The sequence below is a fragment of the Scylla paramamosain genome, chromosome 8 (assembly GCF_035594125.1).
Source record: "Scylla paramamosain isolate STU-SP2022 chromosome 8, ASM3559412v1, whole genome shotgun sequence".
Taxonomy (NCBI): domain Eukaryota; kingdom Metazoa; phylum Arthropoda; class Malacostraca; order Decapoda; family Portunidae; genus Scylla; species Scylla paramamosain.
Genome location: NC_087158.1, coordinates 20,455,368 through 20,480,682, shown reverse-complemented (window position 1 = coordinate 20,480,682; position 25,315 = coordinate 20,455,368). Strand labels below are relative to the sequence as shown.

General features: G+C 34.0%; 2 protein-coding genes across 6 annotated transcripts in view; both read left to right on the top strand.

Annotated features, from left to right (window-relative positions):
- The window catches only part of LOC135102931 (small ribosomal subunit protein uS19-like), a 74,571-nt gene that overhangs the window by 5,307 nt on the left and 43,949 nt on the right, over positions 1-25,315 (top strand). The gene's annotated exons all lie outside the window — the stretch shown is intronic.
- LOC135102929 (polyamine-transporting ATPase 13A3-like) overlaps positions 1-25,315 on the top strand; it is a 72,834-nt gene that overhangs the window by 34,925 nt on the left and 12,594 nt on the right. For all 5 annotated transcript variants that reach the window (XM_064008608.1, XM_064008607.1, XM_064008609.1 and 2 more), the window contains 13 exons: positions 8,681-8,814; positions 9,789-9,886; positions 10,495-10,650; positions 11,368-11,523; positions 12,968-13,183; positions 13,706-13,945; positions 17,203-17,295; positions 18,775-18,882; positions 19,299-19,469; positions 20,758-20,916; positions 21,316-21,438; positions 22,722-22,992; positions 25,108-25,265. In XM_064008608.1, the coding sequence (XP_063864678.1) occupies positions 8,681-8,814; positions 9,789-9,886; positions 10,495-10,650; positions 11,368-11,523; positions 12,968-13,183; positions 13,706-13,945; positions 17,203-17,295; positions 18,775-18,882; positions 19,299-19,469; positions 20,758-20,916; positions 21,316-21,438; positions 22,722-22,992; positions 25,108-25,265 (2,083 nt within the window). The remainder of the gene's footprint in view (positions 1-8,680; positions 8,815-9,788; positions 9,887-10,494; positions 10,651-11,367; positions 11,524-12,967; positions 13,184-13,705; positions 13,946-17,202; positions 17,296-18,774; positions 18,883-19,298; positions 19,470-20,757; positions 20,917-21,315; positions 21,439-22,721; positions 22,993-25,107; positions 25,266-25,315) is intronic.

Genomic DNA, 25,315 nt, shown 5'->3' with positions numbered 1-25,315 from the left:
ACAGAATGCACCTGGAGAATGATTGCAGCCTCTTGATGCCATTTCACCTTTTATCTGTCTTCTCAGGCAGCCAAAGCAAAACTGAATTGTGGTCTGCTAGCCCCTATTTTTTATTGTCAAGCAGTACTCTAGAATATTCTTAGTCTTTCTAGAATGTGTTCCAGATGTTCTCAATCTTTCTAGAATATTCTTGAACCTACTTTAGAATATTCTGAATCAATCTAGAAAATTCTTGATTCTTGTACATATTTTTACTGTATTCAAAAAATTCTAGAATGTTCTGGAAATGTTTACATTGAATAGAATGTTGTAAAATGTTCTAGAAACATCTAAAAGTGTCTGGTAGAACATTCTGGAATATTTGAGATTTCTGAAATGTAAGCAATTTCTGAATATGAGAAATTTGCTTGATCTGGTCTGTTCAAGAATGACCTTATTAAAATAAAAAGTCTTTAGAACACTTTATATTATTTCTTTCATTGTTTTAACTTATTTGCAACATTCCAAAAGCAATCACATAAGCAACTGAAATTTTGCAAAGGTCTTTACCTGACATGAAAACTAATAGTAACCCATACTATAATGAAATAAGGCAAAATTATAAATTTATTGTTCTAACCACAAAAGCAAAGTTTTAGGACCAAAATAACTTTTTTCTATTTTGTTTAGATGGAAATAACTGGAAAATTATGGTTTAGGGCCAAGGACAAGACAAAAGTGAAATTTTGTAACATAGTGTTATTTATAATTTTTGCATGATATGTTCATTGTCTTATTCTTGTATCTTTTGCAGCATGGCTGTGCAAAATTATTAATCGTTATAACTATAGTAACCAATATTGTTTTTACTGAAGTACACTATTATTATTATTATTATTATTATTTATTTACTTTTTTAGACTCCTACTGTACTCTTATTATATTTAGTTGTAATACACTTTGATGTTCTGTGTGTGTGTGTGTGTGTGTGTGTGTGTGTGTGTGTGTGTGTGTGTGTGTGTGTGTGTGTGTGTGTGTGTGTGTGTGTGTGTGTGTGTGTGTGTGTGTGTGTGTGTGTGTGTGTGTGTTTGTGTGTGTGTGTGTGTTTGTGTGTTTGTGTTTGTGTTTACTTATCTAGCAGTGATATAAAGGAAAGGAGCTATGCTCATAGTGTCCTGTCTTAATATCTGTTATTGTCCAGCCTAGGTTTGAATTCACTAGTTTTTGCATGTACCACTTCTGCATCCAAATTATTCCAGACTTTTATTACTCTATGTGGAAAGCTGAATTTCTTGAAGTCTCTTCTATCAGTAGATCTTTTTAATTTATTTTTGTGATCTCTCATATCTCTTTTCATCCCATTCAAATAGATCATCTTTATCTGCTTCCTCCATTTTCCTCCTACCTCCATATATATTGCAGTTAGGTCACCCATTTCTCTTCTTTCCTGTAGTGTTTGTAGTTTAAGAATTCCTTTCTTTATATGGTAGATCTCATGGGCTCAGGGCCATCATAGTTTCTGGTTTCTGTGTTTGTAATAGGAGAGGAAGGCTATTGTGAAGATGGTAGGATAGGGTAAAGGACTGTAAGTGTGAAGGAGGTCCTAGTAGGAAAAGAGATGAGATAAAGAGATAAAGAAAGAGGTGATGCAAAAAGAAAGTCCTAGCAGTACATGAGGATGATGGCTGCATTCACCATATGGAAATAATTTGTTCACTGCTCTTCTTCACATTAGATACAGGGAAGGAGATGATTATTTACATGGTAGAGGAGGGTTGAGCTGACTCTGTTGTGGGACCTTGATGTAAACTACTGTGCAGTGTGGATGATGAGGATCAGTTCTCTCTCCTTTATACATTATAGGTTTCTTCATTTATACAGTTTGTGCAAATATGCCTAATCATTTATCTAGACAACCATACTAATGTGATTTCAAGTCCCAGACCTGGTAGCTTGTTGTTTTGATGTGCATTGTAACTAATATATATATATATATATATATATATATATATATATATATATATATATATATATATATATATATATATATATATATATATATATATATATATATATATATATATATATATATATATATATATATATATATATTAGGGGGAACAGTGCCACCCAAACTGGAAAGGGAGCATAACTTTAGGACTTACTTAATCAAGAAGGTTAAAAACTGTCTCTTGAGGTTATGCACATGCCATTTTATGAGGAAAAATGTATCTCTCATAATAAATTTTGTTTTCTGTCTGGATAATTGCATTATATTTATCCAGTTGTGACATGCTGTATTCTTACTATTCCATCCCCATATCAACTAATATACAGCTTGGCTTTGAATTATAAGTGTGGACTATCTTTGTATTAAAAACTAAAAATTACCATAAAAAAAAAGATAGTTTTCTTTACACAAGCACAAAAACCAGGACTAATTCAGTATGAAAATGGTTCACACTTATAATTCAAAGCCAAGTCTCAAACAAATAAATCATCTCTCAATCTTCTCTGTTTCCATCCCTCAATCTTCTCTGTTTCCCTTTTGATGCTTTACACCGAGCTACATTTTCCTTTTCACTTATCTTTTGTGTGGTTGGGAGGTTAAGTTTTGATTATATTTCCCCACATAATACATTCTTCAGTAATGGGCCATCTTGATTCTTGCTCTTAGTATTCTTTCATTCTTCCTTTATGTCTTTCTGTGTGTGTGTGTGTGTGTGTGTGTGTGTGTGTGTGTGTGTGTGTGTGTGTGTGTGTGTGTATTTACCCAGTTGTGGTTTATGGGAGGGGAGTAATCTCACAGTATCCCATTTCTATATCTATCCTGTTTGGTCTTAAAAGCATGGACAGTTTCAACATTCACATCGTCTTTGCTGAGTTCATTCCATTTGTTCACGTTTCTGTGAGGAAAACTATACTTCTTGATGTCTCTTCTATGGTTAACTTTCTTCATCTTCTTACTGTATCCCCTTGTAGTCTGTGTGTAAATCCATAAAACATTCTTTGTCCACATTTTCCATACCATTTATCATTCTACAGATGTTTATTAAATCTCCTCTCTCTCTCTCTCCTATTTTCAAGCGTAGGAATTTCCAACATTCTTAATCTCTCTTTTCATAGGTCGAATTTCTCAACTCCAGAACCATCTTAGTGACTGCTCTTTGTACTCTTTCCAATTTTATAATATTCCTTCTTTTGTGAGGAGACACACCACTGCCGTATATTCCTATCTTGGTCTTATCATGGAAGTCAGCAATATTTTTATTCCTTCATCCAAATATGAGAATGCTATTCTTACACTTTTTTAACAAATTCATCATCTCTCCAATAATTTTATCAATGTGTCTGTCCGGAGTCAGATTTTCAGTAACTGTTACTCCCAAATCCATTTCTTCTTTTGATTTCTTTTACTTTGCACCATCCATCTCATAATGATATTGTATTCTTTTCTCACTCTTACCAAACTCCATTACTTTACATTTACTTAAAGTGAATTCCATTTGTCAAGATTTACTCCGTCTATTTATCTTATTTAAGCCATCTTCCAGTATCATACAATTATTTACATTTTCTATCCTTCTCATCAGCTTAGTATCATCTGCAAATAAGTTCATATATCTATCTATTTCTTAATTAATTTTCAAGTCTAAGTAGACATCACCTACCCATCTGTCTCTCTCTTGCACAATATTGACTATCCTTGAATAAAAGGACAATAAGTTTTATCTTCCCCTTCTAAATCCAAATCAACAATTTACCAAAACTTTATTTCTTTCCAGGTGATCCATCCATCTTTCTTTTATTGTTCTTTCACATAGTTTTCCTACAACACTAGTCAATGACACTGGTGTATAATTTAGTGAGTTTTTTCTTATTTCCTCCTTTGAATATAGGTGTAATATTTGCTCTCTTCCAATCTTTTGGTACTCTTCCTTGCAACGATGATGTCACCACCATACTGTGAATTTTATCACTCAGTTGTTCTCTGCGTTCTTTCATTATCTAGTTTGACACTCCATCTGGACCAGGTGCTTTATTTACATCAAGTTCTTCCATCATCTTAAGTATTTCATCATAACTGACTGGGACTGTACTTAGTATATTCCTCACCAAATTATCCCTTCCAGCATCAAATTCCCCTTCCACAGTAAATACCGATCTGAAAATTTTGTTCATAATCTTCACAATGTCCTGTGCATCCTCATAGACTTTTCCTTCAACTTTCAGTCTTGATACACCTTCTCTCTTCTTCATCTTCTCATTAATATGTCTAAAGAATAGTTTTGGTTCATTTATACACTTTTCTCTTATATCTTTTTCATAGTTTCTTCTCTCCATTCTTATTATCCCAATCTACTCATTTCTAGCATCAATATATTCCTCCCATCTGCTCTCAGTCCTCCTTTTCTTCTATCTATTCCAAGCATTTAACTTACAATTTCTAGCATTTTTGTATTTTGTATTGAACCATTCCCTACCCTTTCTACATCTCACTCCTCCTCTAGGTACAAATTTCTCCACAGCAGTATTATATATCCTTATAAATTCATCCCATTTTCTTGAAAATCTTCAGCATGTTCAGAGTCTTTCCAGGAAAGACCACGGCAACAAAGTACTTTCTTAATTTTTCAAAATCAGATTTACTATATTTAAATCTTCTTACCTTATAATTTTCATTAATAATTACATTTTAATTTTTTAAATTAAATTCCATCAACACATGATCACTTTTACCTTGAGGGCTATCGTAGTGTATAGTTTCAATAATTTCCATGTCCTTGGTAAACACTAAATCAAGTCTTGATGGTCTATCTCTTCCACTAAATCTGGTATCACAATCAACCCATTGAATCATCAAGTTTTCCACTGCCCAGTTTAATAGTCTATTACTCCATGAGTTCTCGCTTCCAGTAGTTGTCAATGTCTCCCAATTTATCTCCTTACAATTAAAATTGCCTACAATAACTATATCACTACTTTCCATCACTGTCTTTTCAAGATCTTTTAACACATCTACCAACATCTCTTCATGCTCTTCTTTTCACCAAGCATTGGTCATAGGTGGCACATACACTCCTACATTATTCATTATCCTTCCATTTCCACTTCTAATCATCACTTGTAGAATTTCTGACTTGTCTTAATTTTTTATTACCTTCTCCACTTTAACACATTTTTTTAGTCAGAATGATCACTCCACCACATTCCTTGTCACTCCTATTTCTCGTCTATAAATCATATTTATCATCATCAGTGTCAGGAGTTTCCCATTCATTTTTCAATTTTGTCTCACGTAATACAACAACAACCAGTGCTATTCTGTTTAATAACTCATTTATTTCCATCTTTGGTGACATTAATCCATTTACATTAGTATAATATACTTTATTTACTGTTTGATATACCACATCTTTATTCTAATATCTCTTACACTCCAGAAAACTTTTCTTCTCTTCCATTCGTTGTTCATTTTTTTGTTTAGCCTCATTTATTAGCTCCTTTTGCTTCAACCTTTCAGTCTCATCTGGATTCCTGTTTATCCATACATTCTTATATTCTTCATCTCCAGACAACTTCCAAGACCCATTAATTACCTCTTCTGTTTATACCTGTGTTGCAAGCCTTATTCATACAAGTCTCATTTTCTCTTCATATTTCCGAATTCAATGGAACTTTTGCACTTGCATTACCACCTGACTGTCTTCACCTGTCACTTTCTTCAGTAACTTATTCAACAGGTTCTTTTCCTTTTCCTCTCTTTGAATTCCACTTACTACTTTCTCTTCCTTTAAACCAAATACAATTACTTGTTTATACTTTTCTAGTGTCTCACTAATTTTTTTCTTTAATAACATTTATCACTTTCTGTCTCAGGTTTTGTTTCTCATTTTCTTGTTCCATTATTTTCTTTAGTAATTCTTCTTCAACTTTACATTCATTTATCCACTTACTTTGCCTCATTTCCACATCCTTTACACTTGCCTTCATTTTCTCATTTCCTTTCTGAAAAGTTTCTACTTCTTTATTTGTTTCTTCAAACAATAATTTTACACCTTCAACTTCTCATTTTTATCTTCAATCTCAATCAGTTTTGTTGTAATAATCACCAACTCCATACCTGTCTCCTGGTGTGCCTCCAATGTCTTTATTCTCTCCAATAACTTGTCCATCATTTCCTCCATATACAAAATCTTTCTACACTGCAACCTATAATTCAGTTCTCTTTCCTGGGTCTTCATAACATATCTTGTTCAATTATGAGCGATTTGTGTTATTCCATCACTTTTATATGTAGAGCACTGGAAAGCACATCCTGTCAGTTCTGCCTCATGTGTGTGTGTGTGTGTGTGTGTGTGTGTGTGTGTGTGTGTGTGTGTGTGTAATAATAAAAAATAATAATAAACGGTTTATTCTTTAGGCAGTCAACAAACTGAAAATGTACATTGGGGTGTGTGTGTGTGTGTGTGTGTGTGTGTGTGTATTTACCTAGTTGTATTGTAGGAGAGTTATGCACGTGCTGTCCTGTCTTTATATGTCATGGTGTCTAACATGGCCTTAAATTTATTTATTGTCTCTGCACACACTACTTTCTCATCCAGTCCATTCATATATCTACTACACCTATGGGGAAAGCTGTTCATTTTCATATTCCTTTTGTAACTATCTTTTTTGTATCTCTCATGTCCCACTTTATTAGATCTCTATTGACCACTTCCATATTCTTCATGATTCTATAAATTGCTATCAAGTCTTCTCTTTCCCTTCTCTGTTCCAACATTTTTAATTCCAGTTTTGATAGCCTCTCCTCATACAACATTTCCAACAAGCTTGGAGCCAATTTTATCACTGCTCTTTGAATTCTTTCAAGTTTCCTGATGTCTTTTTTGTGTTTAGTGACAGCACTGCTACTTCATATTCCAATCTTGGCCTTATCAGAGTGATGATCAGTTTCTTTACTATTTCTTCATCCATGTGGGTAAATGCCACTCTTATATTTTTCAATAGGTTGTAAGTCTCTCCAACAATTTTATTTATGTGTTCGTCAGGTGACATGTCTAATATGAATACTCCCAGATCTCTTTCCAATTTTTATTTCTCTATGATATCTCCTCCAAGTTTATATTGTCCAGAAATCCTCTGCATGCTCTTTCCAAACACTATTACACTGCATATCTTGATGTTAAACTCCACTTCCCATTTGCAGCTCCATTCCCAAACTTTATCAGGGTCTTGTTGCTATATTTCACAATTGTCCTCTTTACTCACTCTTCTCAATAGTTTAGCATCATCAGCAAAGAGACTCATATAACTATTAATTCTTTCATCTGTGTCATTAATATATATTGCAAAGATAACTGGGGCTAAAACTGACCCCATTGATAACTTCTTTCCACAGAGAACACTTGTCTCTATCACTTTCATTTCCCTGTCTTTCAGAAAGTCACTCATCCAATCCAGCAGCTTTCCTTGCACTCCTCCTATGATCTCCAGTTTCCTTAGCAGTCTTTTGTGTGCCACCTTATCAAAGGCTTTCTTTAAATACACAGTCTGCCCATCAATCTCTTGAATTATATCTATTATCCTAGAGTAGAAAAATATCAGATTTGTTGTACATGATTTACCTTTTCTAAATCAAAATTGTCTTGTGGTCACTGTGTTGTTTGCTTCCAGGTGTTTAGTCCATCTATCCTTAATAACTTTTTCACAAATCTTGGCTACTACAATTAGGTATGCTGGTCTGTAATTACTCAGGTTTTCTTTGTCACCTTCTTTATATATTGGCACAATATTTGCCTTTTTTCCAGTCTCTTGGAACTTTTTTTCCCTTTAGTGAACTCTCTATAATGCCATGTATTTTATCTGTCAGCTCCTCACTACATTCTTTTCCAGTTTGTGATTCCGTCTGGTCCGTGTGACTTCCTCACGTTCAGCTCTCATTAATTTTTTTATTTCATGGACTGTGACCTCAATATCCCCCATAGGAACCAATCATTCTTGCTCCTGTCCTTCCTCACCCCAATCACTCTCCCTTGTAAAGACTGCTTGGAAGTGCTTATGCATAATCTCAGCCATTTCCAAATTGCCCTCGTATTTTCTTATTTCTTATTTCTTGTTTATTTTTAAATTTGCCATTCACATATCTATAGAAGAGTTTTGGTTAATTTTTACATTTGTCAATTATGTTCTTGTTATTCTTTTTCTCTTCCCTACATATTTCCACATATTCATTTCTTGCACTTTTTATATTCCAGCCACCTCTCTGGATGTCTCTTCCTCCATCTCTTCCATGCCCTGTTTCTTCTTTCCTTTGCCTCACCACACCTCTTATTAAATCACTATTTATTTATTTATTTTTTTTGTTTCCTTCTGTTTTAATTTTTGTACATGTTCCACTCCTGGTTCATAGATTTCCAACAGGAGCTTCCACTTCTGGTTCATAGATTTCCAACAGGAGGCTTCCACTTGTGTTCTACACCCATTTCTGATATGGAAGAGTTACTCCATTCTGTCTTTTAGAAATATTTTCTGAGTTCTTCAAAGTATGTGTGTGTGTGTGTGTGTGTGAGAGAGAGAGAGAGAGAGAGAGAGAGAGAGAGAGAGAGAGAGAGAGAGAGAGAGAGAAAGAGAGAAAATTTAGCTTTTAATGATTCCAACCATATATTGTCAAGAAAGTAATGATATTCTGTAATTCCAGCTATGAAAAGGAATACAGTGTTCTGCACAGTGCAACAAACCAAATGGAGGAAAGAGATGGAGATATTCAACAAATGGAAGATCTTAACTTGCCAACAGCTCTTATTGTACCAACTGCATCTGGATCAGTGATAGGTGGGGTAGCATTTGATTTTGATATCTTAAATATTCTTTTTTATGTGTTTAGATTTCATTTTCAGCTACCATAATTATAATCATAATTTTTTCATCAGTTTTGTAAGATTGGGTTCATGTTTACTTTGATCAGCTTGTATTACCTGGTGGCATCTTGTCATAATCACATGGCACATGTCAATCAATTCCTTTGACTTCTTGCTTCCTCCTCAAGTCCCCATTATAAGTTTTCTTTAATATACCTGCCAACACTCTAGCTTCCTCTTTAGATTGCTTGTATGTGTGTGTATATATATATATATATATATATATATATATATATATATATATATATATATATATATATATATATATATATATATATATATATATATATATATATATATATATATATATATATATATATTGAGATGTTATGGTAATTTCATTGTTGCCATGCTTTTTAAGGTAAAAGTAAAACTTTTGCTCATTTACGATATTAACCTAGACCATATTATTTAATACTTTAAAGTCTTAAACATCAGTATGGTGATAGTACATTGCTTTTGCTTGTTAACAGATGAGATTTACTGTCAAACTCTCTCTCTCTCTCTCTCTCTCTCTCTCTCTCTCTCTCCTCTCCTCTCTCTCTCTCTCTCTCTCTCTCTCTCTCTCTCGTCTATCTCTCTCTCTCTCTCTCTCTCTCTCTCTCTCTCTCTCTCCTCTCTCTCTCTCTCTCTCTCTCTCTCTCTCATGATTATGATTAGATGATGATAACATAACTGAATACTTCCATAATTATTTCTTATTATTAACCTACACATCTGATTTGCAGTATCTTATATAACTAAAGTATGTTTTCTCTCTCTCTCTCTCTCTCTCTCTCTCTCTCTCTCTCTCTCTCTCTCTCTCTCTCTCTCTCTCTCTCTCTCTCTCTCTCTCTCTCTCTCTCTCTCTCTCTCTCTCTCTCTCTCTCTCTCTCTCTCTCTCTCCAGAGACTGACAGCATTCAAGTTTTTAGATGTAGAAAGACTCTGTACATATGGGAAAAAGAATTGAAATCATTCTACAGGCTGAGAGGATTAGATGTAGGGGTAAGTAACAATGTTATTGTTTTATATGTAAGAGATTAATATTATGAGTACTGCATGTATTGGAGGGGAGTACAGGTGAACTTATGTTGTAACCTCTGGATGTATGAGTATAGGGAAGAAAGGGAAAAGGTAAATAGATGATTAGAAGAATTAAGAAAAAATGCAGGTACAAGTAAGTGAAGGCTCTTTTTTGTCATTCTATTTCCATGATGGGATCTGTTAAGAACAAGAACATGCTTCAGATATAGATGAATACACCAAAGCCTTGATATACAAATTGTTGGTAAATATGAAGAGAAGAAAAAAAGATAATACAAGCAAAGCATTTTTAGGATATTTTTAGGATTTTACCTATTAGAAATCTTGACAAAACTGCTGAATAATTATGTAAGTTAGTGACCTGCCATCATGTGACTGCCTAACCCAAGGGAATATTTTTTATCTTACTCAAATGGAACAGTGGATAGATGCTCTTTTCCATCAGTTATTTCATGCCTTTAGATTTGATAATGCCAAGGATCAGTGTCAGTGAGTAAAGCATGCAAAATGCAAACTGTAAAGAAACCTTGGTCAAGAAATATTGATTTTGTTTACATTTTTCTTTCCAGCATACAGCAGAAGACTTACATAAGTACAGAGGGCTTTCTTGGGTTGAACAAGCTCGAAGACGTATTATTTATGGAGAAAATAGCATTCGCGTTCCAATTACACCTATCAATCAGCTCTTGTTTCTTGAAGCTCTCAACCCATTCTACATATTCCAGGTAAATATGGGGTGTATGAAGTCTGTTGTAAAAAGTATTTAATCTAAGGCCAAGGGACAAATTATGTATTCATTTATTTATTTATCTATTTACTTATTTATTTATTTATTTTTTATTATTATTATTATTATTATTGTTATTATTATTATTATTATTATTATTATTATTATTATTTATTTATCTTTTTTTTCTTTCATCTCAGAGCAAGATGCTCTGGACAGAATGACAGCTATGCATGGTTGATACATGTAAATGATTTTACCAGTACATTATGTTCTGTAATGTAAACCTTTACAAAGAGGCTTGATTCTACAACATGTATTGCAGGAAATAAACTTTCAGGTAAATTACTGACAAATAAGTTATGGTGCCAAATTTACTGTTAATTATTAATTATTACTGCAGTAAATATTTATTTCCTTATATAAGAATGCATGTTTAAGTGCATATCTTAACAACTTTAATTGCATAGTTATATGTATATTTTTCATTTTTAAGTGCATAATTATCTTAATCCTAATCATGTGTCTCAGCTATTTAAAGGCTGACAAAAAGAAAGCTCACAAATATGGATTCCTCAGCTTTCTGTATTTGGTGCTAATGTCAATACCTTCATTGTTTAAATGTGTCAAAATTATATCTGTTATCAGTTTTTGAGGATACAGTATATAGTATTTCCTTTCATTATTATGAAATTTAACTGCTTAAAATTTTCAGCTGTTTTCTGTGTGCCTGTGGTATACTGATGAATATGTGTGGTATGCCACAGTTATTGTGGTCACTTCAGTTGTCTCCTTGATATCTGAGGTATATCAAATGCACCGTAATCAAGTGGTACTAAGTAATACAATACAGACAGCAGACACAGTACAGGTAAGTTTTGCTTATTGTGGCATACTTTTAAGCATCTCATGATACAATAGAATAGTTAAACATAGGTGTTTGTTTAGCAGTAATTGAGTATTAGAACTAAATTTTCAAAATTTGTAGAAGGGGAAGTAATGTGAAAGTTATTTCTTTTACCTTAATTAATGCATTTGTGTGAAAAGCAACCTATTTTATACAGATGGTGAATTTTAGATTACTGCATACAAGCACATAATATCAAAGCAGTGAGAGGTATTCCTTATTCTCATTTACCAGTAATTTGGTCAGATTATTTGACCTTGTAAGTACTTATCTTTGAAATACTATTAATATGATAGTCATATTCTCTTCATAAGCCAAATGGCAACTAAAATATATGGAGCAAGGAGAGTAGGCATCTCTTTCTCTAAATATTTTTTGCTATAATGAGACAAGGCATGGTGTCTCATATCAGCCACTGACATAAAGATGATTTTTTGTGTCAGGAGAGTCAAAACCAATAAAAAATCACAGATAGTTTGGTGATCACTTATGGTACGAATTTCAGAAAGAAGCATGCTACTGTGATGGTCCTCAAATGTGTTTCAACCTACATGAAGGTGTCTCATGATGAATTTATTTCACCTTCAGATTACATTTTCAGTGCTTCTGTGATGCTACAAAGCTGGGTATCACAGGATGATTGTCATGTGCATTATTTGTTTTGCCTGAGTCCTTTCACTCGCAAATGTTATCTTTATTTATTGATATACTAGTTATACTGTATATACTCCTGGTGGTCACTTCTTTGCAACTGTATCTAATTTTGTTAGTCTTAAATTGTGTTAATTGTATATCATAAGCCAGAAATACATTTTAAATGCACTTATTTCTCCATGCAACAAATGAGAAATTTTAACTTGACTATGATATTTTAGTGTTAAGGAGGTTCAGTGAAGGTTGACTTCTGACATTGTTGTTATGCCTAGACTCTCTCTCTCTCTCTCTCTCTCTCTCTCTCTCTCTCTCTCTCTCTCTCTCTCTCTCTCTCTCTCTCTCTCTCTCTCTCTCTCTCTCTCTCTCTCTCTCTCTCTCTCTCTCTCTCTCTCTCTCTCTCTCTCTGTTTATTGAAATTACATATAGAGAGTACCTTCTGGTGAAAATAATAAAAAAAAAACAAGAAGGTAAAATTTAAAACTAATGACTAATGTCATAAGAATATACAGAAACATGGTCTCCCAAGTAGGTTCTTTGAGCCATGGAATGGATTTGGAAGCAAAGATATTAGATTTGAGAGTATCCAAAATCATGATATTTGATAAAACACAAACAAATACAGAGACAAGATATTAAGAGTTTGGAAGATAAGTACATGCATACATAAATAAATGCTTTTATAGAATAGTTTAGTTTGTCAGTTTGATACATTGTCTATAGGAGTATGAAATAAATATAATACTTTGATTTGCAGGTGCTTCGACCAGGTGACCAGGTTGACACAATTCCATCAGAGCACCTTGTTCCAGGAGATGTGATTGTCATACCACCCCAAGGATGCATGATGCAGTGTGATGCTGTCCTATTGCAAGGAAACTGTATAGTTAATGAGTCCATGCTTACTGGAGAATCTGTTCCAGTTACCAAAACATCAATTGTTGATCGCTCAGATGTGATATATAAAGAAAAGGTTAGAATCAGTATGTTTATGTATCAATAAAATTCAAATTCTCTAATTTTGTGTAAATTATATCATCAGAGTTCTCTCTCTCTCTCTCTCTCTCTCTCTCTCTCTCTCTCTCTCTCTCTCTCTCTCTCTCTCTCTCTCTCTCTCTCTCTCTCTCTCTCTCTCTCTCTCTCTTTCTCTCTCTCTCTCTCTCTCTCTCTCTCTCTCTCTCTCTCTCTCTCTCTCTCTCTCTCTCTCTCTCTCTCTCTCTCTCTCTCTCTCTTATAAGAAGAGCCATATCACTGACAAGCTCAAGTGTATATAAGAAAAGAAATTGGTAACATTGTAGGCTTATAAAAGTCACAGCTTATGACCAGTGGAAAGGGTAGTAAGTTGTGGGCAATAAGGCCATAGATAGTGAAAAGAGTTGACTATAGTCCATGCATGTAAATAATTTGCACTCAAGTATATGGTTTTATGTTACAATTGTATTTGATTCAAATGTATATTTATACATAGTTTAATTGTCTTGCTCTATTTAAACAGGAACACAGCCGACACACACTGTTCTGTGGAACACAAGTAATCCAAACTCGGTTTTATGGAGGTGAGAGAGTGACTGCAGTAGTAGTTCGCACCGGGTTCTCTACAAGCAAGGGATCCTTGGTGTGTTCCATCATGTACCCACCGCCAGTTGACTTCAAATTTCAACAAGATTCATACAAATTTGTTGGAGTTCTTGCAGGAATTGCATCTATAGGATTTATTTATACAGTAATTACAAAGGTAAGCTTAGACAAGTTAATTATTTACTCATCTATTTATCAAGTTGATATGCTCTGCAAACAGGGAATAGCTGAGACAGGGTGCCTACATGCACACTCACACAATCACACCCATAATTAGTCTTTAAGAAAAATTAAGATTACATTTTAACATGAAGTCCATAGAGAGGAGAGAACTTGTCCTCACTGACAGCACTTTGTGAGAGTCAGTTGTGCACCATACAGTGGGGTCTTGTGACTAGCATTTTCAACTAGTGATTCCAAGTCTGTTGATATGAAAGTCATTGTTGCAAACTTTTTTTTATGTAAGAGAGTCACTGGCTAAGAGAAACAAAAAGGAAGAAAAAAAGAATCCCAATGAGGTGCCAGTCCCAAAAGAGATATTAAAAGGATCAATGAAAATTGAAGGATAAGTGTTTTGAAACTTCCCTCTTGGAAGAGTTCAAGTCATGAGAAGGAGGAAATACAGAAGCAGGCAGGGAGTTCCAGAGTTTACCAGAGAATGGGATGAATGGTTGCATTAGATAGGTGGATAGAATAGGAATGAGAGAAAGAAGAAAGTCTTGTGCAGTAAGGCCATGGGGGGAGGGGAGGCATGTAGTTAGCAAGATCACAAGAGCAGTTAGCATGAAAATAGCAGTAGAAGATAGCAAGAGATGCAACATTTTAGCAATGAGAAAGAGGCTGAAAATAGTCAGTCAGAGGAGAGGATAAAATTGATAAAATTACTGGAGAGACAATGAATTTGTTAAAAAGAATAAGAATGGCATTCTCATATTTGGATGAAGGAATGATAAAAAAAGTTGTTGATTTCCATGATAAGACCAAGATTGGAATATGCAGCAGTGGTGTTGTCTCCTCATACAAAAAGGAATATAAAATTAGAAAGAGTACAAAGAGCAGTTACTAAGATGGTTCCAGAGTTAAGTTGACCTATGAAGAGAGATTAAGAATGTTGGAAATTCCTACCCTTGAAAATAGGAGAGAGAGGGGATTTAATAAACATCTATAGAATGATAAATGGTATGGAAAATGTGGATAAAGAATGTTTTATAAGTTTAGACACACAGAGTACAAGGGGACACAGTAAGAAGTTGAAGAAAGTTAACTGTAGAAGAGACATCAAAAAGTATAGTTTTCCTCACAGAAGTGTGAACAAACGGAATGAACTCCGTGAAGACATTGTCAATGCTGTAACTGTCCATGCTTTTAACACCAAATTGGATAGATACAAAGACAGGATACTATGAGATTACTCCCTTCCCGTAAACCACAACTAGGTTTACACACACACACACACACACACACACACACACACACACACACACACACACACACACACACACACACACACACACACACACACACACACACACACTGGCTGCAATGTCAATGTACATTAATTTTCTTGCTTTGAGTGTTGTCAATTTAACACATTCTTGGTGACATGTGTACATTTCCCACTGCTGCCCAGCTGTCCTTCTCCCTTACCTTCACTCATGTCTTGACAATATTTATTTAAATGTCATCATATTTTCACCATAGTCTCTTAGAGAATTTCCAAGACATTTTGCCATATGTATCTAAAAAATGCACCATAGTTACTATATCATCAAAACATGTATAGTGGAACCTCGGTTACCGAACGCCTCCCTTTTTGAACAATTTGGTTTTCAAACAAAATTTTTAACTCATTATTGCTTCAGTTGTTGTACCATAATTCAATTCTAGAACAAAGTTACTGGATTTCAAATATTAGAAGACATCAAAAGCTGCTGTTTATTATTAATTTATAGTTTCTATAAATATCTACTTCAGTTTTATATACATGGAGGAGAGAGAGACAGAGTGTAAGACAGTAATTCAGTCTTTGAAATAAAGTAAATATGATCCTGTTAAAAAGTTCAATGTAAAGAAAGTTTTCACTGCTCAGGGGTAATCTCTCAATGATCCCCAACGCCATCGCTATTGCACAACTGCATTTTTCCAGTAGCTTTTCCCAGCAGCAAGATGTCTAGTTGTTATTATTACCTTCATTTTAGCAGTAAGTGGGGTTGCTCCTCTCTGTGTCACTCTGTAAGGCTTCCCTCATTAGATCAGTCTAAACAATATCTTCTGATGAGTTCTTTGTCACTAAGTTCATTCATTACACCCTTTCTGAATAAATGATTTGTGAGCTGGAAATCTTGTAAAGCAGCCATCTTGGCTGTGGGAGTGTTTGTCATAAGTCACCAAGACAATATAGACTGGTGTTTGGGAATAGATTAATCCATTTTGCATTAATTACTAAGGGGAAAATAGTTTAGTCTTTTTAACATTTCAGATTTCTAACGGCATTCAACAACAAAGTAAGTTCGAGAACTGAGGTTCCACTGTATTTGTTTTCCATAGTAGTGATGATATGGAGGAGAAGATGTAGAACGTGTACAATCCATTCAGGGAAAGAATTTCAGTGAGATCTCTGTGTTCATTTGGCAGCTCTGCTGGCCACTGGCCTGCAGAGTTTGAACAAACCTCATCCTCCCTTAGGAAATACAAATATTTCTTTATTTAGCCCAACAATTACACAAGTTAGGATAATTTTGTTTACATTCATGGATGAAGGAGTGTTTGTTGAACTTTGCCACTGTTTTCAACCTTGATAAGGTGAAAAAGAAAGTAATTGTGGTGAGTATAAGTTAAGGAACCAAATTCTGTGGTTTATACGTCACTTCACTTATATTTGTTATGCCCAGCCATTATTTTGTGCTTAGAATAAAACATGTCTTCTTGGGCATCAAATACTTTTGAATATGATGGTGCTTTCAGATTTCACACAAAAAGTTATCTAAAAGGGAAAAGTAAAGATTTCCATGAGTATCTTACATGTCATTTGGTACCTTCCAGTGTCACTCGGAAAGCAGGGTAGGGAGGAGGTGGGTGTTTTCCTCCCAATTGCAGAACTGTTTTACTCCACCATCATTAAAACAATCCACTTTCCTATATTTGATATCTTCATTAACTTTAATTCTACATCTATTTCTCCACCTATAGCAACAAGCAGTCTTAGATACCTGAAGCAGGATACCTCTTGAAGTAACCTACCATCTAAAATACTACCGAGAAGTCTGTGTGTGTGTGTGTGTGTGTGTGTGTGTGTGTGTGTGTGTGTGTTAGATGGTTCAAATCAATTGAAATTTGTAAGGTGGATGTCTAGGCATAAATTCTCTGTCTTATGCGCTGTACAGTTAAATTAATAAATTGTTTATTCTGTTTCAGGTTATGCGTGATCTCTCACCATCATCAATAGCACTAGATTCGCTAGATCTCATAACTATTGTGATCCCTCCAGCACTGCCCATGGCTATGACGGTAAGATTTCATAAAAATTTTCTTTAAAAAATATATACAGTAGTACCTCGGTATGTATCCACCTTGGAATAAGTCCAACTTGGTATATGTCCTGTTTGGATGTGAAAAAAATTTGCTTGGTATATGACCTTTCTTTTGGAATACAACTTGCATACTAGAACTTGTATGGGTCAAAATGAGTCACAATACTGCAAGCTACCCTAGTTTTACCTCTCTTGAGACAATGTCATGACTGTCCACAAGCATCAGTATGCCTGCTGCTACCATTCAGTGAACAACCCGTCTATAACTCTTTGATTTTTTGCGTAAATTTTTAGTAAATTCATTAACCCCTAATCAGCAGGTGATGCACCAGTGTGTGGCTTACAGAAAGGGCAGGTGACACATTTATGTGTGAGAACATTTTTATGCCTTCAGTCAAATACAGGAGGGTGATAATTGTTTTGAGCATGAACTAGCAATACTTATAAACTTGTTGGCTTGCACCAGCCTAGCTTCAGTACACCTAAAACCTCCATAATGCATGGAAGGTTATTCAACTCATCCTGATGCATGAAGGGAAGGAAGCCATGTGTGTTCACTTGCTTCAGTAATTTTCACTCTAAGGATGTATACTAGTATGAACAGTGATGAATGATGTACTATAGTAATAGACATTACTACATTAGTGTACAATAAGTGATATATATATATATATATATATATATATATATATATATATATATATATATATATATATATATATATATATATATATATATATATATATATATATATATATATATATATATATATATATATATATATATATATATATATATATATATATATATATATATTCATTGTATTTATATGAGAATTATTATAAAATGTAATTTTATCAAGAAAATAGTTAGGATCACCATGGAGGTGAAAAAAAGAGATCACCAGCATCTTGTATGCAAATGTGAGGCCTCCCATAGATTTGATTTTGAAATTTCCTTCACCCATATACCTGAAGATCTACACCACCATATTATAGGCAAGGGTGCTATATCATATTTTTCAACCATAATATGATGTAAGGAAATGTTGAAAACAAAAATGTGGCCCTATTTAAGTGATGCGCGAAGTGTGTTGTTGACATCTTGGCAGCTGGGCTGCGTTCTTGGGCTCATCTCTGTGACTAGGCCACTATCTCTGTTTTATTACTGCAATCATATAGGATATTTTTACTATTGTGATTGGTTGTTTTTTGTTCAGCTGTATGGTTAGCTTCCTTTAAACATTATATGCTTAAATACATAAAAAAATTTGCCTGAATATACATAATACATAAAACTTTTCCTGAATGTGCCCTGCTGAAATAGGGAAGACAGCATCAATTATTGACAGATGAATATGAAAAGAGAAAGGGAGAATGGAATAATTGTTAAAAGTGTGTGAATGATTAAGGGGAAGATGTGATTTTAAAACTAATCTCAAACTATTTTCTCTCAGGTTGGAATCCTATATGCTCTACAGAGACTTAAAAAGCAGAAGATATTTTGCATATCACCACGTTCCATCAATATATCTGGAGTTCTGAATTGCATTTGTTTTGATAAGGTAAGATGTTTTAAATTGAAGTGGTGTATGGGTGTAATGACCTGTATATTCAAATACTGAGATTGCAGAGATCAGAGTATATAGTCTTAAATCATATTTTAAATGCAGAATATTAGTTATAACCTTAATAATTAATGGCATTCATATAGTTGAATACTGAAAATGCTATTTTAAAATCTATAGATTCATACTATTTTCTTGAAGATGGCATGATGTATCACCTCATATTCGCCGATCTAGCTTTATTTGAAAATGAAGCCATATGTGTGCATTCAATCACTATCTTTCTTTCATTTTTTATATATTTATTTATATATTTTTATATCTTTCCAGGAAATATTTTGCTAGCACATCTGATTCACAGTTTTACAAAGGCAGAATTTTATTTACCCTAAGAGTTATAATCTTGTCTCCAGACTGGTACCCTGACTGAAGATGGCTTAGATATGCGAGGAGTTGTACCAGTGTCACAAACAGCAAGTAAAGTAGAGCTGAGTCCAATGACATCTGCAAAGATGCTACCTCATGATCACCTACTCTTTGCAATGGCCACTTGTCATTCCATAACTGTCATCAACTTAGAGAAAGTAAGTAAATATTCCATTCTATTTAAAATTTTCTTTGTGTATGGATTCCTTTAATTTTTTTTATTACTTATAATTGAGTGCACATTATGCAGGAAAGGGAAAATAAAAATGAATACTGTAAATACAGATCAAAAAGCAATAAAATTGTGGTTGGTAGTAAGTATAGTGATGCATGTCTAAAAGGCTGTAGAGTGGTGGAATATGATCAGTCACTTGAATGTGGAATAGAAGGTACAGAATAGGATGTTGTGTAGGTGTGTCTGGACAAGGACATTAAATATTTTGCCTGATATATTCATGTATGACTGTAGAGAAGTTATGAATGCATGAATGGTGATGCAGCCTCAAAGATCTCTTTGGAAGATTTGCTGCATCTATAGTGAGTGCATTCAAGATATCTTGATTGGCAACAGCCCAGCCTTCCCATCAGCATCATGAATAAAGCAACATATTCTCATGGTGTAGTATCGGATGTTATCACCTGACATCCAACCAAGACATTAATAACATCTTTTTAATTATTCATAACACACAATAAAAGGATGCTTTAATACCTGTAAATTTGCATTTATTTTTTTAGTCAAGTTTCTCTCAATATACAAACAGTGAGTGTTATCTTTGTAGGATTATGAGGCTGTAAATAAAAATGTCTTAATGCTGCCATATACCTCTCTACCCTCTCTGCTTTCCTCCATGCTAGACCTTCCTACCTCCCCTTTCCCTCTTGACCACCACTGCTACCACCACCATCCTCTCCCTTCCTTTGTCTTTATTAAAGTGCATGAAGACATTGTGGAAAATATTCTGACTTGGCTGAGAAGTCCAGCTGCACCAGCTGGATTACCTGGGTTAGAAGTATGCCTGGGGACCTGTGACCTTACTCAGGGGCAGCAAGTTGGTGAGCCACTGGCACTAAGTGGCATGTGCCATCCTGATACTGAATAAAAACATTACTTCCCACTCCAGCATGACTATAATGTAAAGTTTCCTCACGAATGATATTGTTAGTATAATCAGTAAAAATGAGAAAGTAATAATACAAGTTTCTGAAAACTTTAAACATGTTAAGAAGAGCAAAAAATTGTAAATGTTTTTCTTAACTGTTATGATTAACCATCACTTGTGATCAGGTAACACTGCCATGCATATGAGTACAATTGGAAAAGGGAAGGTATCCTAATTACACACCAATCAGCTGCTCAGGTCAGATGCAGGAAAGGGGATGGGTCCGTAATGATGCAGCAGAGTTTGCATGTAATTGTTATTAATTATTCTTTCTCCTTCACAGGTAGGGGATCCTTTGGACCTAAAGATGTTTGAAAGCACTGGATGGAGTCTAGATGAACCAGGCTTAGATGATACAAATAAGTATGATATGATGATGCCTTCTGTAGTCCGACCTAGTGCACCAGATGTTGTCATCAGCAATGAAAATGTTGAAACAGAGGTAAGAATTTTGTGAATCAGTGGTTCTCTTCTCTTACCTTTCTTTTATTTTATAATTGCTTTTAATCTTATTTATTTTTTATTATTTAATTTTTTTATATCTATCTATCTATCTATCTATATATATATATATATATATATATATATATATATATATATATATATATATATATATATATATATATATATATATATATATATATATATATATATATATATATATAATATGTGTGTGTGTGTGTGTGTGTGTATGTAGAGAGAGAGAGAGAGATCTTCCTCATTTATGCTTACTGGCAAAATTCTTAGTGATATGTTTTTAGTGTAGCATACCTCTCTGTATGGACGTCTTTATAGTTATACATTTACCTATCATGTACATGTAAATTTACACATTTTTCAGCCACCACTGGAGTTGGGAATACTTCGTCAGTTTCCTTTCTCCTCTAGTCTGCAGCGAATGTCTGTTATCACTCGTCAACTTGGGGCTTCCAACTTTGATTTGTATTGTAAAGGCTCTCCAGAGGTAAGTTGGCATTACTTGCATTGCACCATATCGCTTGCTATCATTATGAATATTTTTATATAATTCATGTGATTTTATGGTATTTGTAACAATAGCAGAAGCAAATAAGTCTTATGAAATGTCTTTGTTTCTTTTTTAATGCTGTAAATAAACAACAGAAATATATGAAGGTATATTCACTCTGAAGGCTTTCAGATGTATGGTTATACAGAATATCTCGTACAAATTATTTATACAATCTTATTGTTTACTATATATTACAAAACTTAAGTATAATACATCATTCATTTACTTTTAGAAAACCTATCTAACTTTAGTCAGGGGCAGGTTAAATACACTGCTTTTAAACATTAATTTTGAAACTGCACATTGCAGGAAGTACATAATGAATAATGCTGTACACTCTTTTATTTTTATGCAGGTCATTGTTTTGCAGTCAAAGGATAGCAAAACCAATATGTGAATTATTTGCATAGCTTATGCATGGTCCTTGAGTTACAACAGAGTTCTGTTCTTACACCCAAGTTGTAAACTGATTTTCAGCTTTGGATGAAACCAGCTATAATAAAGGACAAAAATTCCCAAATAAGCAGCATAAGTGAGAGTGAATGATGAGTAGTAATCCAAAATGATGCACAACCAAGACTGACCAATGCTTACTTCCACGGTCTATTGTCACATGACAATCTGTTCCTTTGCAGTGCTCACCAAATAGTTCTTTGTATTATTTATTTATTTATTTATTTTTTTATTATTTTTTTATACCACATGAAATTAAGTAAAGGGCAGGGGCCTGCAAACTGATCCAATCAATCGTGGAAAATACCCAAAATCAAATAAATAAAACAAAATAAAAATGAAATACATAATGTTCTTTTCTTTGCTTTCTATATTTAATTTAGAAAAAGAGCATGTTTGGTGTAGTATGTATATAGTGTAATGTAAAAGTAAGAGATGAGTGTATTGGAGGGCATGCTGGCACCCTCACTGTAAATGTAGCACTGAAAAAAAATAAACTAATAAATAAATAAATGAATAAATGAAATAATTAAAGGAGAATGTACAGGAACAAGCACTGCCAGTGTCATAATCACAAAATAGCAGAAATTGAGATTGTAGTAAACCAAGGACTCCCTGTAATTTGTAGCAGTGTTTTGTAATAAGTTTGGAAGGGATTTTCAAACTGTTATGAAAGATTTTTTGATAGGCCATAAATGTTTCTCAAGCAACACAATACTAATTCTGTGGATTGCATTCCTTTGATTTTCTTCTTTTCATTTCAGATGATTGCTAGTTTATCTCGCCCAGAAACGGTTCCTACTGATTTCTCAGAACAGCTTCTTCAGTATACCATCCAAGGCTATCGTGTTCTGGCATTAGCATGGCGCCCTCTCAAGCTGTCATATTTAAAAGCTCAACGAATCAATAGGGATGAGGTGGAATGTGACCTACAGTTTCTTGGATTACTTGTGATGGAGAACAGATTAAAGAAAGAGACTACTCCTGTCATTGCCCAGCTTCATAGGGCCCACATCAAAACAATAATGGTAACTGGTATGTTACATATGCTTTTGTTATATTTAATGCACATGACCAAAATAAGTTCGTAAGATGATAGAAAGGCCTTAGGTGAAAAGGCATGATATTGAGAAAACTATGTAAGAAAGTTTAATTCGTCAGAACTGTCCAGTGCAGGCTATCATTTACCACATGAGGTATCCTCAACAGTTTTTTCTTGTCTTACTCCACCCCACCCCAGCCTGAAGGCCACTGTGCATGTCTATTTTATATTATTCAAGAGACATACTTAGATCTCAACATTGAAAGTCATTGTTTATATTTTGTAACAAGGAATTTTTCACCAAAATCAGTAACAACTTGATTAAATGTAGTTCATCCTTTCCATTCACCTATACTTACCTTGCTACAGGTGTTAGGTATGGCTTGTTAGGTATAGCTTGTTTAATTCTGGCCTTCTTCCTTCCTTTCTTTGCTCTTGCTTTCTCTATCACTTGCAGTATAACTTAAGTCAATGGAGATTGTAGTGTGATGCACTTCACAACTTTTCCCCATTCTCAGAAAAGTTCTCCAAGAAGCATCTGAGATAAAGTTATTTATTCATTTAGTTAGTAAGACTTTTGCTGAAATATTGGTGTAGATGATTAATATTCAATCAAGAGTAACTGATGGAGTTTTTTTTTTATATATAAGAAGGGGGTGGGGGGATTGTCAAAACTGAGCATCACATTATGACATGTGTCTTTGTTAATGTAGGCATAGGGAGTGTAGGCCACAACCTATAAGACCATAGATTACCTTTGCCAACAATTTGGTTAAGGCTGGTTATAGTGCAGAGTAATTTGTAAGGAAAGGAGGAGTGTTTAAATGGGAGTGTTGGTCAAAACAGATGCAGTATACAACCAAGATTAACCCATCTCATTGATTATTGCTACATATGGTAAAGAATGCCTTCTGAGAATAAAGAAAAACTTGCCAGTAACTCAAACCACCAGCTTCTATGACTTGCACTATAGATCCATTAACATGATGTGTCTGGAGATATGTAAAATTTTTCTCTCTTGTCTTAGTTATCACACAGATCTCTAGACAAAAAAAAAAAAAAAAAAGAGAAATTCTTGCTCAACACACAACACTACAATACTTCACTGGAAGATGTAAACAGGTGAAAGAAAACAAATAGTACTTGTATATTGGTACCATCTAATTGTCTCTACATGTAGTATCTGTACTATCTTATTTTCTTGCAATAAGAATGGAAGAGGTGGGTCTCCTGTAAATTAGATTATTGGGCTTTTAATGTTATGTGAGCCCTAGTTACAAAGTTGAGGTAAATGTGTGTCATTCTTATATTATAAGGTATGTTTATCAATCATCCAGGAATTCTGAGTGTCCTGGTTTTGGCAGAAACTTAGTTCATAAACTTAGTTCATATGCAATCTCAAAAACATCATTATTGCACACAGTGGATATTTCATGCCTTATGTTTAAATTTTTAGGTACAAACTGATGATTATGCATATTGCTTATCACTACATACATCCATTCTTGAAACTTGTTTTTCCCTTTGATTAATGTGTATTAGACTTTAGTCTCAACTCTAAGACAGAGTGACATCAGTATTTTGGTGATTACCTCAAGATTATGTCAGAAAATAGACATAGAGAAGTGCTGTAATGCTTCCTGCAGTTATTCCACAAAGAAAATAGTGGTAGGAATACTGCAGCAACATAGCATGATTGACAGTGAAGCAGATAACAGAAAGAGTGATTATATAGCATCTTCCTGTTGAAGGTAATGAGAAGATACAACACTAAATTGTTAGTTTTTAGGTATTCAAAAGCCACATCCTACAGTCAATGTCTACAGGCTCTAACTAGAAATCATAAGTTTATATTTAGCCTAAACACAATCATGCAAAAACTATTAGCATTATCTATAGTATATGTTTTATAATATTATCCTATAAATTCAAGAATCGTGTTGTGAAACAATATGCTGATTTATTTATTTATTTATTTATTTATTTATTTATTTATTTATTTTATTTATTTTCATTTTATTATTATTATTATTATTATTTTTTATTTATTTATTTTTTTTTTTATGTAGCAACCTTAAGTACAGGATTTCAGTATTACCTATTTCTAGGAGACAACATGCTGACTGCACTAAGTGTTGGTCGTGAGTGTGGTCTAGTGAGCCCCCACCAACAAGTGATTACCATCAAAGCTACTGCACCTCACCAGAGTTGTCCTGCAAGCCTCACATTCCATGCTAATAAGACCAATACTCCCTCTTCATCTGTGGTATGTTACTTATTTTGTGTCTTTGTGTGATACACACACACACACACACA